We start from the raw sequence: 13,137 nt of genomic DNA on the forward strand, positions 1-13,137 counted from the left end.
GATAGAGGATAGCTGGAGTGCTTAGAAGAGGCAATGCAGTTGGACACATTCATGAGAGCAGTTTCTGTGGAGTGACAGGAGCGGAAACCTGTTTTTTGGGTGTCTCGAAGGTTGTGGATGTCTACGAAATTGATATGACGGTTGAACAAAACCCTTTCGAGCACTTTCGAGTAGTGCAGAAGGAGAGACACAGGATGAAGGTTATCCAGTAGTTACGGGTCAGTCCCTTGCATTTTTAGGAGAGGTATGACCATGGCTGTTTTTGAAAACTGAGGGAAAGCAAGCAGAGTCGAAGGGCAGGTTGAAGAGTTCAGCAAGGTGAGAAGCCCTAACAGAGCAATGGGTTTAACTAGATAAGGGGCAAAAGAGGGGTTAACATTCATCAGTAAAGATAGCACTTCATCAGGATTCGTGTGACTAAAGTGGGAGATGGAGGCACAGGATGATGGGAGAGTAGGCAGAGAGTAAAATGTATGAGGGAGCGTGAAGAAGGTCAGAAGAGCGTCTCATTTTGGATGTTTTTGCAGCAAAGTATTCAGCTAGGTCATTAGCTATGAGAGTAGACTGTGGAGTTGATAGACTTAGGAGAAGAGAGTTTAGGGTGCCCGGAAGCAAGGATTGTTCAAGTGAGACTCGATTAGGTAGAATTCAATTTTCACTATATCAAGAGTGGACTTGAAAGCGCTCAGGGCACAAAGTAGAGTTGCAGGTCCTCATGTGAATGGATAGGCCTCCATTTGCGCAGCAGATGACGAATGTCTGTGCAGAGAGAGCGTATGAATAGGATGACCCATGGTGGAGGATGCTGAGACTTAGTGGTGAAGGTTAGCAGTGGGAAGTGAGAGGACATTTAATCCTATAATAAGGATTGGAAGCTGGAGAAGACTGTGTTGGTGGAAGAGGCATTTGGTCTGGCAGAGGAGAGTGGGAAACCATAGGTCAGAGATAAAGGGAGGAATGGCAGATGGTTTAAATGTCATTTTAGTAATAGGTGAATGAAGATCAGATATGGAGGTGTGACCAGTAGTACTAGAGGCTGAGAGACAGGTGGAGATAAATACGAGATCTACCCCTGAGTGGGTAGGCAGGTTATGGATAGAAGGCAGGGTGTGGTCACTAAGAAAAGAAGCAAGTTCAGATTTCTGAAAAGTGATCGGCGAGGGAAGGTTAAAGTCACCTAAGAGTGTGGTTTTGTGGAACTAGAATCAAGAGGTTGCCCAAGATCAGCAAAGAATAATCCAGTGGGCCAAGGAGAGCGATAGATGGAGATTATGTGAACTGAGTAAGATAGCAATAGTAGAGATTGTGAATTCAAAAGAGGTAGGAGAGGATGTGGCATTGGAGATTTGTGAGGGTTTGGGGTGGGAAGAGAGTAGGTGTCTGACGTCTCCAGCTATGCCAGTTAGTCGAGGAGAGTGCATGAATAGTTTGGAGTAGTGTAGGGCCACCAGACTAGCAGTATCCGATATAGAAATCCAGGTTTCAGTGACAGCAAGAATGTCTAGGGGAGGACAGCTGGAGTGAAAGTAGTCACTAATAGAGGACGTCTTGTGGCATACAGACCGAGCATTCCAGAGTACAATGTTCAGTTGATGAGGTAAGGAAAAGTAGAGAAGATGCATCTCAGAGAAAGAGAGGCAAGGTGGATAGGTGTTAAGAGGAGATAAGGTTATCTTGTTGGCTGTTTGTTGGAAGGAGGTTGAAGATAGATTGAGCAGTGAGTGTTCTGAGTTGTGAGGTTTATAACAGGGATAGGAAAGGAGGAATTTGTAGCGCGTTTGAAGTAAGTGTAGGGAGAGGTGAGGAGGAGCAGGAGTGAATGCATTAAAGGTGCGTAGCATGGTGTGGAGAGACAGTACAGTCATTGGGAAGCTTGGGGTACTTTCAGGTGCAACAGGGAGAAAGGCAAGTGTAAAGGCTCAAAGGCAAAGAGGCTGGCCAATGGCTGGTCTTCACCCTTAACTGGGACGCCCCTGGCTGGACACACCTAGGAAGTTCAGAAGGGATTAAAATGCTTGTCACCTGATCGCCTAGTCCATCAGTGGTTGGTGTCACTGATATTGTCCCTGGTGTTGCTGGGATGAGGCAATTTCTTCCAGACTGGTGTTCCCAGAGGAGCCTCTTGTGGCCTTTGGCTTGAGATGGGGTTGGCCCAAAGTTCCACACAAAGGAAGATTTTGTTGGATCCTTTAGTCAGACCTGGCACACCTCCGCAAGAGGTTTGGCACTATAATTCAAAATGCAAGCACTTATGGGCAGCAGAGGTGCCGATGGTATAAGTTTGGAAGCTGTTGACGGATGAGTCTGCTCCACAGCAAAACAGGGTGGCAGATCAAAATCATTTGATCATTTCTTGCACAAATAATCCACAAATCAATTAAGTCCTGTGAAGCATTTTCAGGGACCAGGACAAATCTGATATTTCAGCATGATCTCAACAGCAACATTTCAAACTTCAGCCTGATTACATTGCCAACAGTGCTCTGCAAATTGCCATCATCCTCCTCTATATGGCTTATCCATATCATTTCAGTGATTCTGGAACTTTCTTTCTCAAGCTTAGATCTAAGGGAATGAATTCTGGAGGTGATGTCATTGAGCTTGAAGTTAACCAACGTAATCAATACGCTCTTGTAACCCACGGATAAGCTGCTGCATATCAGAGGGGGAATTAACCTCTACCATGGTCTGCGCTGGTGCACCCTAATGTTCTGTGGCACTGCCTTAGATGCATTAAGGAGTTGGTGAAAAAAATAAAATCATGACTGCATGTCTCCCCCCGAAACCCACCTCTGCTCATAGCACCACCAGGCTCAGGAACATGCAAACAGAAAAAGGAGGCACTAAAAACATTGCAGCAAACTATCACCCAAAGCACTCCTCTGAAGGAGCAAGCCAATCAGAGTAGACTGCTACACATCTAACACTTCAAGTCTCGAACATCAGGAGGTGAGTTAGCCACGTCCCCAGTAGAGCTACCTCTTTGGCAGATGAACAAGGAGAACACCAAGATCACAGAGCAAGATCAGTCAGGCAGACAATGATTCTCACTAAGCAGGCACAATTGTATGATCACCATTCTCCGCAAGTAGTGGAGTAAGTGCATCACAAAAATCCCCAACCGACCAGAGGGGACCATTGTCACTGGTCAGCTGATTTACTCGTCTGCCTTCTGTGTCTGCAAAGTTCAATTTGCCCAGCCAGGCATGGCCTCCAATTTTTGGGGAGCAATAAGGGTATCCAACAGATCACAGCCCCCCCAACAGGGGCGAGATCTCCACCATTGATGGTGGCTACAGATATTGGATCCCAAAGCTTAGGCCAAAATATACCAGATCTCTGAAGATGTGCAGCGCCAAACAGCAGCTAATCACTGCAGTTGTGTAGGAAACCACATACAGCAGCCACAGAAGTGCTTGAGCCCCCGGCTCGCAGCCCTTCTCCCAAACTGTGTCAGAGGTACACAGATCAGAAGCCTCAGCTGCACTGCATGGGAGAAATGGACCCCAAAGGACTACAAACCAATACTTGCTCAACAGGTTCCTACTGACATTTTTGGCTCCATGACTATGCAGCCACCGTGTCTGCTGCTCAGCTGCACCCCATATTACATTATTACTGATCATCAAATTAAGGATGAAGTTGAGCTTGCAAGCTCAGTTTTAGCATGACACCCAGGCGCCCATATGTGGCAAAACCCACAGGATTAATTTTATTTTTATTTTTATTTGTATAGCGCACTTACAGCCCAGAGGCATCGAGGTGCTGTTACTTGAAGTTTGTAAGAAATTTTGATAAAGTGCACACAGGTGACCGAGGAGGTCTCTTGGGTAGAGGTGCAGTAAGGTAGGTATAAAACAGAACACCCCACAGCCCATTGAAAAATATACCTGGGTTAAGAAGGGTGTGTGGGGAATAGAATCAGTGTTGAGCCAAAGAAATAAACGATGTGGAATTTAGCAACCTTGGTATACGTTTTGTCAAACCACTTTTGCTCACGCAGAATCTAATTCTCAACTGAAAAAAATAACTTTCTTTTCCAATAAACTTAAGCAGCAGGGCTGTTTTCCTTACTTAAATTGCTAAAAATAACCCAACATCCTACCAGTTCTTTGATTCATTCCCGATTACCTCACAGTCCCTTAATATTAAAAGTAAGAGCTCATAATGGTTTGTAAGACAGGTTTCCTAGTAGAGCTTCAATACTCTGAACCCTCCAATTCCAAATCTAACCTTATACCTAAAACACAATGCCCAAGTTTCAAAAATTAAGTTTCCCCAAATAGGACCTGTCACAAAGCTAAGTGGTATCGGCAAAGCGGCATAACAGAAATAATGCTAACAATTGTGCTGGACAGGTTATATATGAGGACTGCACAAATAACCAGCTCAACAAAAAGGCGAACAAACATCTCAGGACATCTCATGCATTAAAAAGAAAAACAGTCATGTCAGTTTTAGTACTTGCTGGGATGGTCAATCCTTTAGGCTGCAACTTTCTGCATTTCTCTGTGGCTCCTTAGTGGATCTCTTGTCACTTGAGACAGAAACAGGCAAAAGGCTGCTCTCGCTCCTAAGAGTAGCATGTTTTAAGACTTTTCCGTTATGTCACACAGTTTCTAGCAGACAGGGGCCTCTTTTAGAGCTCCCATAGGTGTTGCCCATTTCTCCAATGTAGGATCCTGCCACTGCTATCTACCGGCTCATACACTCACTTCGCCAAGTCTTCGCCTGCACTTCGTAGTAATCTTGCCACATGCTTGTATCGCCACCTGATAAAGGGTTCACACCTCCTCCTATTGACATGCTGGGCGTGCTGATTGACCCACTCTCCCACCCACTTTTCACTCCTCCTGCTTCCAATTATATTCTACCTTGCATGCTCCAAATTCCACTCACTGCCCCAACACCCCCTCTCCACTGAGGTTTGTCCACTCATATGCTCGCCTCATCCCAACTTCCTCCTTACTCTCTGCTCAGCTAACCACTCTCCAACTTGCCCAAGACAAGTTCTTGCTCCAACTCCAAACATCCACGGTACTGTCCTCCATGTATTGCAATGATATCTTTGGTAATGCAGAGCCCTTTTAGCTCGGTAAAGTACGCAGGGCGCTATAAAGAGGCCAGCGGTGCATGGGAAGTATGGCCAGTGTCTCACTGCGCAAACAGCATAGAAACAATGAAAGGCGTGGAGTCCTCTCCTGTGAGCCAGTGTGCTTGAGGTGTGGCGAATAGGGGTGGGGTATTTGGACCTTTGTGGCAGTGATGTGCAGACTTCGGAGGGTGCGAGCTGGAAAGTGATGTATGTTGTGTGTGAATACAAGGATTTGTCTGAATGTGTAGGTAAATTAGCATGTATGGTGTAGGAATGCATAAAAACGTTTGTGCGCCTGCAAGTTTAAAGGGGGAGCAGGCCGCTAAATGTATGGGGCTGGGAAGGCTGCTGGTGGCATGGTTTGCTTTACACCCTTGCTGCACAGTAAAGAATTTCAAGCAGCATGTTGTTCTTTACTGTGCATCGGGTGAAAGCAAACCAGATAAGTTGTGTCTAGACTGGCACACATTGGTACAGCCAGTCTGAATATGATATGCATTACTTACCGTAAAAGCATTTCTGATTATTGTATCTGCTTAGATTCACCTGCTGTGCATATAGTCCGACATCCAGTGGTAACCGCGGAGTATTGTATCTTGTCTTTCGAGGATCAAAAGGCGACGTCGACATGGGCGTGCCTGTAACACTATCCGTGAAGTGTAGTGTACCCAACATCCCTCACGCGTCGAGGTACCTCAGATTGCATTTTTTCTGCCATGAGGGAGCCTAATGACTATTGTGAGTGATTACATAAGAGAAAGTTGTAAGATGTCTAAGCTCCTTCCACCCAAGCGGGGAGGAAGGGTGCGATCATGTGAATCTAAGCAGATACAATCATCAGAAATGCTTTTACAGTAAGTAATGCACGCCTTCTGATACTTGTTGATCTGCTTAGAATCACATGCTATGCATAGACTAGCGAGCAGTACCCGGAGTTGGAGGTGGGTTGTGAGAAGGAACAGAACTGAAAAGATATCTTAGTACTGCTTGTCCCGCCTGAGAATCAGACCTAGAATGAGTGTCTAGGGAATAGTGTTTTGTAAAGGTGTGTACAGAACTCCAGGTTGCTGCTTTGCAAATGGACTCTAGGGGAACATTTGCAATGAAAGCTATGGAAGCCCCAGTGCCTCGAGTAGAATGTGCTCTAGGCTTGAAGGGCTGTTATCTCTTAGCAAGAGTCTAACGGAGTGTGATGTAATTGACAATACACCTTGAGATGGCTGATTTAGAGACAGAATCTCCCTCTCTACCAGCTGCCACTGAAACAAAAAACTGGTTTGTCTTTCTTAGTGGTCTAGTTCTTTCCAGGTAAAACATGACTGCCCAGTGCACATCTAATGCGTGTAGACTTCTTTCAGCCACGTTAGTGGGGTTCTGGAAGAAAGTCGGTAGTTCAATTGATTGGTTCACATGGAAATATTTAGGCACAAATCAAGGTTGAGTGCGCAGAACCACCTTATCTCTGTGGACTGTAACGAAAGGGTCTAGGAGCTGAAAGGGCCTGTAGTTCACTAACTCACTCTTCTAATAGAAGTGATAGCCACTAGGGAAGGCTATCTTATAGGTAAGATCATTGAGGCTTGCCTTATGCACAGGCTCAAAAGGAGATCCCATAAGTCTAGTCAATACCACATTTAGGTACCATCCGGGAGCCGAGTTAGAATTTGGGGGTTTGGGGGGTGAATCCTTTTAACCCCTTCCATGAAAGCCTTAATAACTTGTATTTTCCACCACAACACGTTGTGTAGGCTGAGATGGCAGCTAACTGAACTTTCAAGGAATTAAAAACCAGGGAATTAAAAACCAGGCCCGAGTCTAGTAATTGAGTGTGTACAGAATGTGTGTAGGAGAGCAGTCAATAGGATTTACGGCCTTCGATTTACACCAGATAAAGCGCTTCATTTTACTGGAGTAGCAAGATCGAGTGTTAGGTTTCCTGGCCTGCCTAAGTATGTCCATGCATTTCTGAGGAAGTTGGAGATGCCCAAACTCTATGACCTCAGACAGCCAGGCCGATCAGTTCAGGGTTTGCAGGCATGGGTGCAGAGTTTGCCCCTTGTCCTGAGATCGCATGTTGTATGGGCAAGGCAGTTTCATTGAAGGAGATAGGGACATCTCCATCAGGTGAGAGAACGAGGGTTGGGGGGCCCACATGGGGGCGAACAATTTCATGGTGACTGGTTCCTGGGGCATCTTGCGCACTATTTTCATCCTGTATGTAGGGATTTATAGGAACCTCATCATCAGTAAGGTCAAACATTTTCTTCCTGTGGATCCTCAAAGGTCCTCAAACTCGGCGAGAGACGTATAATGAAGCTCCTCACAAGGCCTCTTGGGAGCATACCTCACTGAGAATTCAACAAACTTCTCCAGTCTGTTCATGCACCCCTCAAACTTCTCTCTGGTCGATGATGAACCAGAGGAGTCCAGGGGAGCAAAGGGTTCTTCCTGATGATCTTCCTCTCTTGAACGTCAAGATTTTCCACCTAAAGTCTTGGATAAAGACAAGGGCTCTCAAAGTACTCTTTTCAAGGCTCTGGGCATTGTGACGTGTCTTTGGATGCATCTTTGGGCCGTTCCTTCTTCGACTCATCTTTCGACTGTTCTTTAAGTTTCACTGCCGAAGCGACCCTTGTGACACTATCGCTGATGCTCAGGGTTACAGGGAGGTGTAGGAAGAGCCGTTGGCAGCGCAGTAGTTTTCAGCCCAAACGGGGCCTTAAGCGGTGTCTGCGCTCTCTTTTGATGCGTCTCGACGGTCGCGTGTGTTTTGGTGCTAGCGCGCCCTTATTCTTGGATTGCCCGGACGCATGCCGCTGTCGCAGTTGCAGGGACAGCTGCCGATCAGCGCACATCGCCGAAATACTCGACGTGTCTGTTAGCGCTTCGGAGTGCTTCAACTGTACCGCCGAAGCAGAATCATGGGTTGTGTGATTTGTGTGGGAATCGGGTGCATCCCTGTAACCGGGATGTACAGTCCCCATAGCAGGACTCGTGTCGTGCCTATCGGGGATGGACGCTGCGGAGCGAGAACTCAATGCCGTTAGGTCAATGGCTTCTGAAGTGGAGCATTGGTCATCGCTAACCTCTTCGTCACACTCGGCAGCTGTGGTGGCGGGGGAATTTCTCTCGGCCAACGACATACAGTAGGCCGCCCACCGCTTCAAATGGCGCTCCTTAATAGTCTTGTGACGTAGGAGCTTACAAGCTCCACAGGACGCCTCGCTGTGATCGAGGGGAAGACAATTATTGCACTGGCAGTGCTGGTCTTTCCACTGATATTTTGTAGGACATTTAAATGGAGTACTTTCCATAGCACGGGATGATAATGAGGACAAACCCAACGGAACAAAGAGGGGAAAAGGAAAGGCATTCTTGAAAAGAATATGACCACCCCGACTCCACTCTCCTTACTCAAAACGGCCAGAAGACCCGGCCACGTGGTCAGCAGCGCCTACTGGATCAACAGCGGTCGAAGTTCCGTAGTCAGCAGTCTTTGGCGGTGGTACAGAAATCAACCGTTTGGAGGAGTGACAATAAGAACAAACCACCGAAGGTCGAGAATTTAACAATAACGCAATGTTTTATGAAGAGCTCCGCATAAAGGAGACGAGTTAGCTGGGCATAAAAAAAATAATCTGAGGGACGACGACGCATGAGGGATCTTGGGTACACTACATGTCACGTTAGGGATAGTGTTACAGGCACGCCCATGTCGATGTCCTTCCTCGAAAGGCAAGATGCAATACTCTGCAGTTACCACTGGATGTCAGACTATATGCACAGCATGTGATTCTAAGCAGATTAACAAGCATCAGAAACGTTCTTACTGTGGCATGTCATGTTATACTAGCTGGCTAAGCAAGTTCTTATATGGCAACATTGTCATATACTGATGCAGCCTGCATGGACATGTATGGGCACAGCCAGCATGAAAAAAGGTTTTATACTGCCATATATTGTCGGGGAAAGGCGGCATTAAAATATGTTGGAAAATGCTCTTGTACACGGTTGGTGACTCATCTAGTGTAGTTTTTTTTATGAGCGAACATACAAAACCGATAGTAAACTGGGGGCTTTTATTCAATGTTTTCACATAAAGTGTGCTGTAAAACTACCATTTTAACCCGGTTTTTACATATTTCTCAGTGTGCAAACCTCCCTGTTGCACCCTGCTGTACCCCACTGCCCCCCACTCCAAAAATCATAGTAGTTGGTACGGGCTCCCGTCTTTCTCATCATTCGCTCCAGCCTCTTTGGAGGAATTTTTTTTATTTTCACCCCTCCAATTAAAAAAGTTAACAGCAGCCACTGCTAAGATTTCCAGACTCCCTGAATCTGGCATGGGCTTCACTAAACAAAATACATCTGTGAGTAATTTCTGCTCCTCAGGGATTGGACAATTATTAATAATTTCTATTTCAGCCATGTCTAATTCAGTATGGTGTCTTTTCCACATTCTACCTCAGAAAGGTTAGCCTAACAGCTTGATTTTCAAGACTTTGCTCAAATGCACCAATTTCAGATTCTGCAAGGGGAGCCAGAATGGTGGCAGCTTTAGCGGGAATTGAGATACTTGCTTCACTAGTGGGGAGCTACGGTTCAGTAATTATGGGGGTGCACATTTCCATACCTCATAAGTAGAGGACCTTGTGTCTGTTCACTGAATAACTTTGGATGTTTTCGGAAAGGGCAAGGGCCCTGTCCATGTGGCGGTACTGGATAGACCACTGCATAGCAAGAATAGCCAAGGAATCCACCTCATACCAGCATGTGGCCCAGCAACATGGTGCGGCTGGTGGCACAAAGCACCCTTGGCATCCCCGTTGCGAACATTAAGCGTCAGTCTGAGTACTTTGCACAGATTGGTCAGTAATGTCCTTCATTAAGCAGAACCCAGTTAAATCAAATCTGCACCTAACATACAAAGTGTTCAACTACTCTCCCTCACATTCAGTGATGTCCATGGCCATGCACCACCAGAAGGATTGATTAGCAATAGTCTTAATCCTAACACTAACCACATTCTTGCAGCTACTCACACACCACTAAACTCCCACCTTAAAACTGTGAAGCTGCTGCTCAGTCCAGATCACAAGTCTGCCGATGTGGCTGTGGCCTGTATTTGAACACATAAATCTAAGCTTTCCTATGACTGCACTCATGGAAAACGTAGTTCCAGTATATCATTTTCAAGTTTGTCAAGTGTTTGTACCTGCTGGCCACCCTACTGGCCTTGAAATAAAATTGTACTACCTCCAGTTCTACTCCGAAAACCCTTTAGAAATCGGAGCCATTCTGAAGAACTTGCTGCTACTCACCTACAGGTTACAACAAATGCAGGAAGATGTGAATAGCTGTTCAGTGTTTGGCAGGTCCGACAGACTAGTTTACTAAAATGGAGACCTCAATGAGGTGGGGTTCTTGGTGCATATAGCAGAAACCCCTTGACGGACTGTGTCACCTGTCTTGAGAATGTTTTGATGCGGGTCATTCACGCCAAGTATCATGCACATCTCATGCATTATTTAAATCCGGTCTTGTGCAGGCATGAAAACACTCCTACAGGAGAAAAAGTGATAACTAACAAATGATCAGGAAAGAGTAGTATGCATTTACCCAACCTGCACAAATTTGAGAAAATCAGAAACCTAGATGAGCAATGAAACAGTCTAAAAGTGTGTCAATACAACAGTTGCATAGCCAGAAATCCCATTTTCTGTAAAGTGTGTTCAACCTTCCATTGTTAAGATGTGTATCCTTATCTGCAACAAAGCAGCCATATGACTTAGGACATGATTTAAAAAGGTCTTCAAAAGAAAAGGATTCACATTGTTCAATAAACACCCATCCTGTTCTTCAAAGACATATTTTCATGGGGTCGGTCAGTTTCAAACAAGGATTCAGCAACTCCCTTAAAATGTCCTTAATAAAGTGTGAGATTAATATGACGCCAGTTTCTGTGTTTTGAATGCTAGAAAGGGAAACCATTCATCTTTCGCTATTGGACAAACATCAGCTTTACAGGAAGCACAATTATCCATATCCAGAAACAGTATTTTAATCATGGAAAATAGTCTGAAAATGAACATTCATATACAACCAAATGACAAACCCCAAAAACAGTTCAGTGATTTAGAAAGACCGCATCAAAAACACAATTACAGTTTAGGTTAATTGTAAATTTATTTGGTCAAAAAAGATACGGTTACCTTAAAGCAATCGAAAAGGTGATCAAGTTGCTCTGGAGAGAAATCCCAAGCCAATTTTGCAAGAAGGTCATGGACATTCTTCACAATTGCTTCATGTTTTCCTGCCTAACAAAGAAAAATAAAACAAACATGTTGATGATAGTCATGTAAACCTATTTCAACATTACGGGGGCAAGACCGTGTTTGGCCTATTTATAACATACTATATTTTAAGGTTGCTACGCTACTAATGCAACACAAGGAAGAAAACATTGGTTGCTCAGATTATTTAGTGCCCAAGCTCTTTGCCTACATAAATCACTGCCATTGCAATAGTTTTACCCCAGGAGAAACACTAATAAATTGTGTTTGGTCACTCCATACACCAAGAAATCGGATCTCTTGTCAACTGTCTCAACATGCTGGCCCATCAATTATAACAACCAGCTGCCAAAATACAGTGGCACAGGCTCTGATAATTTGCCCCATGCAGGCACCGAGGATGGGATAACTATTATTTCTTTATACACTTCGTTTTGCACATATACAGAGGTCCAAACTATGCTTAAATACCAAATCGAGAATAGATGGAGATAAGTTTCAACTGTGGCTTAAAAGAAATGTTCTGAAGACTAAGCATTCAACTTTACAGCTATTTGGAATACGAAGGCGTATAGCATGAACTAAACAATGCATGACGAAAAACAAGGAGACACCAACAAGATTTCATTAAGGAAAGAAGAAGGCTCTCAACAAGGACGTGTACAAATATGATAGTTAAGTTAATTTCTTATGGCAAATGGGCAGAGCTAGCATTAAGGGCAATGCTAGTCCCTTGGTGTGGGGGAAACTGCCATTGCTGTTTAATTGTTAAGTGCCTACATCAGCCTTCTCAACCCAGACTGATATTTATACTTAAACACAGGCATAGCAAGTCGTCTTTGAAAAATATGGAAGATAACCTCTTAACGAAAGAGACTGTTTGGTAAGTACTGCAGTCCGCAGCAGCACTCTCCCCGTACAAATGAAACTCATTCCATTTTGAGTCAAACTGGTAAGAGGACTACTGTGTGTTTTTAAAATAATGTTTAGAGGAAAAAAAAATATCAAACAGCACTAAATCAGTGTGCGGTTGAAAGAAATGCTTAGTTAAATTGACTAACAACAAAAGTACAGTCAAAAGGCACCATGTTCATAAGAGATTTATCTTTGTTAACTCAGCCCAAGAGTGAAGGATACATTTTCTTCTGCAGATCCTTTAACGTTGGATAGAATGTCATTCTACAATGTTACACAGTGGTCCTTGGTTGCGTCTAAGCAATAGTACATACAAAATGAATGGAGAGTAACCCCATGTCACTGCTTTGTAAATAATTTCCATGCTTTGGTCATCACCAAATGGTCATTCTGGGGAAGAATAACCACTGGTTTTAGAACATTTAAAAAAAATAACAACATTCACTAATGGAATCAACCCTAGGAGCCTGCATTCTTGTGTTGATTGTGTAGCGAGCCAGAAGGAGGAGTTGGATGCAAGTTGGACATTTGCATATTCTTTATTTGACACAAAATAAATAAAAAGGCCTATCTTGCCCTACTGCTGTGGGGATTTCCCTGACTAACCAAGCTAACTAAAAGTGCTCGTCAGTCAGAAGTCAAACAAAATTTGCTCCCCTCCAACAATCTAATCCTATCTGGCCCCAACAACTAAATAAGGTAGCTTGCCTTTGGCCATGCTTCTCAACGCTCTCACTAGGTTGCCAAGATACAACAGTTAAAAAGTGAGCAATGAAGTCTGTACTACTTATTCATCCGGGAACGGAAACCTTCACAGATTAGCTTTTGTAGCTC

The 13,137-nt window shown here is 44.5% G+C and overlaps 1 protein-coding gene across 3 annotated transcripts in view; it reads right to left on the bottom strand.

Moving 5' to 3' along the window:
* Positions 1-13,137, bottom strand: part of USP9X (ubiquitin specific peptidase 9 X-linked) — a 2,614,063-nt gene that overhangs the window by 1,967,078 nt on the left and 633,848 nt on the right. For all 3 annotated transcript variants that reach the window (XM_069636534.1, XM_069636533.1, XM_069636535.1), the window contains exon 11: positions 11,308-11,412. In XM_069636534.1, the coding sequence (XP_069492635.1) occupies positions 11,308-11,412 (105 nt within the window). The remainder of the gene's footprint in view (positions 1-11,307; positions 11,413-13,137) is intronic.

This window comes from Ambystoma mexicanum, chromosome 7p, assembly GCF_040938575.1.
Source record: "Ambystoma mexicanum isolate Mex_15411 chromosome 7p, UKY_AmexF1_1, whole genome shotgun sequence".
Classification (NCBI taxonomy): Eukaryota; Metazoa; Chordata; class Amphibia; order Caudata; family Ambystomatidae; genus Ambystoma; species Ambystoma mexicanum.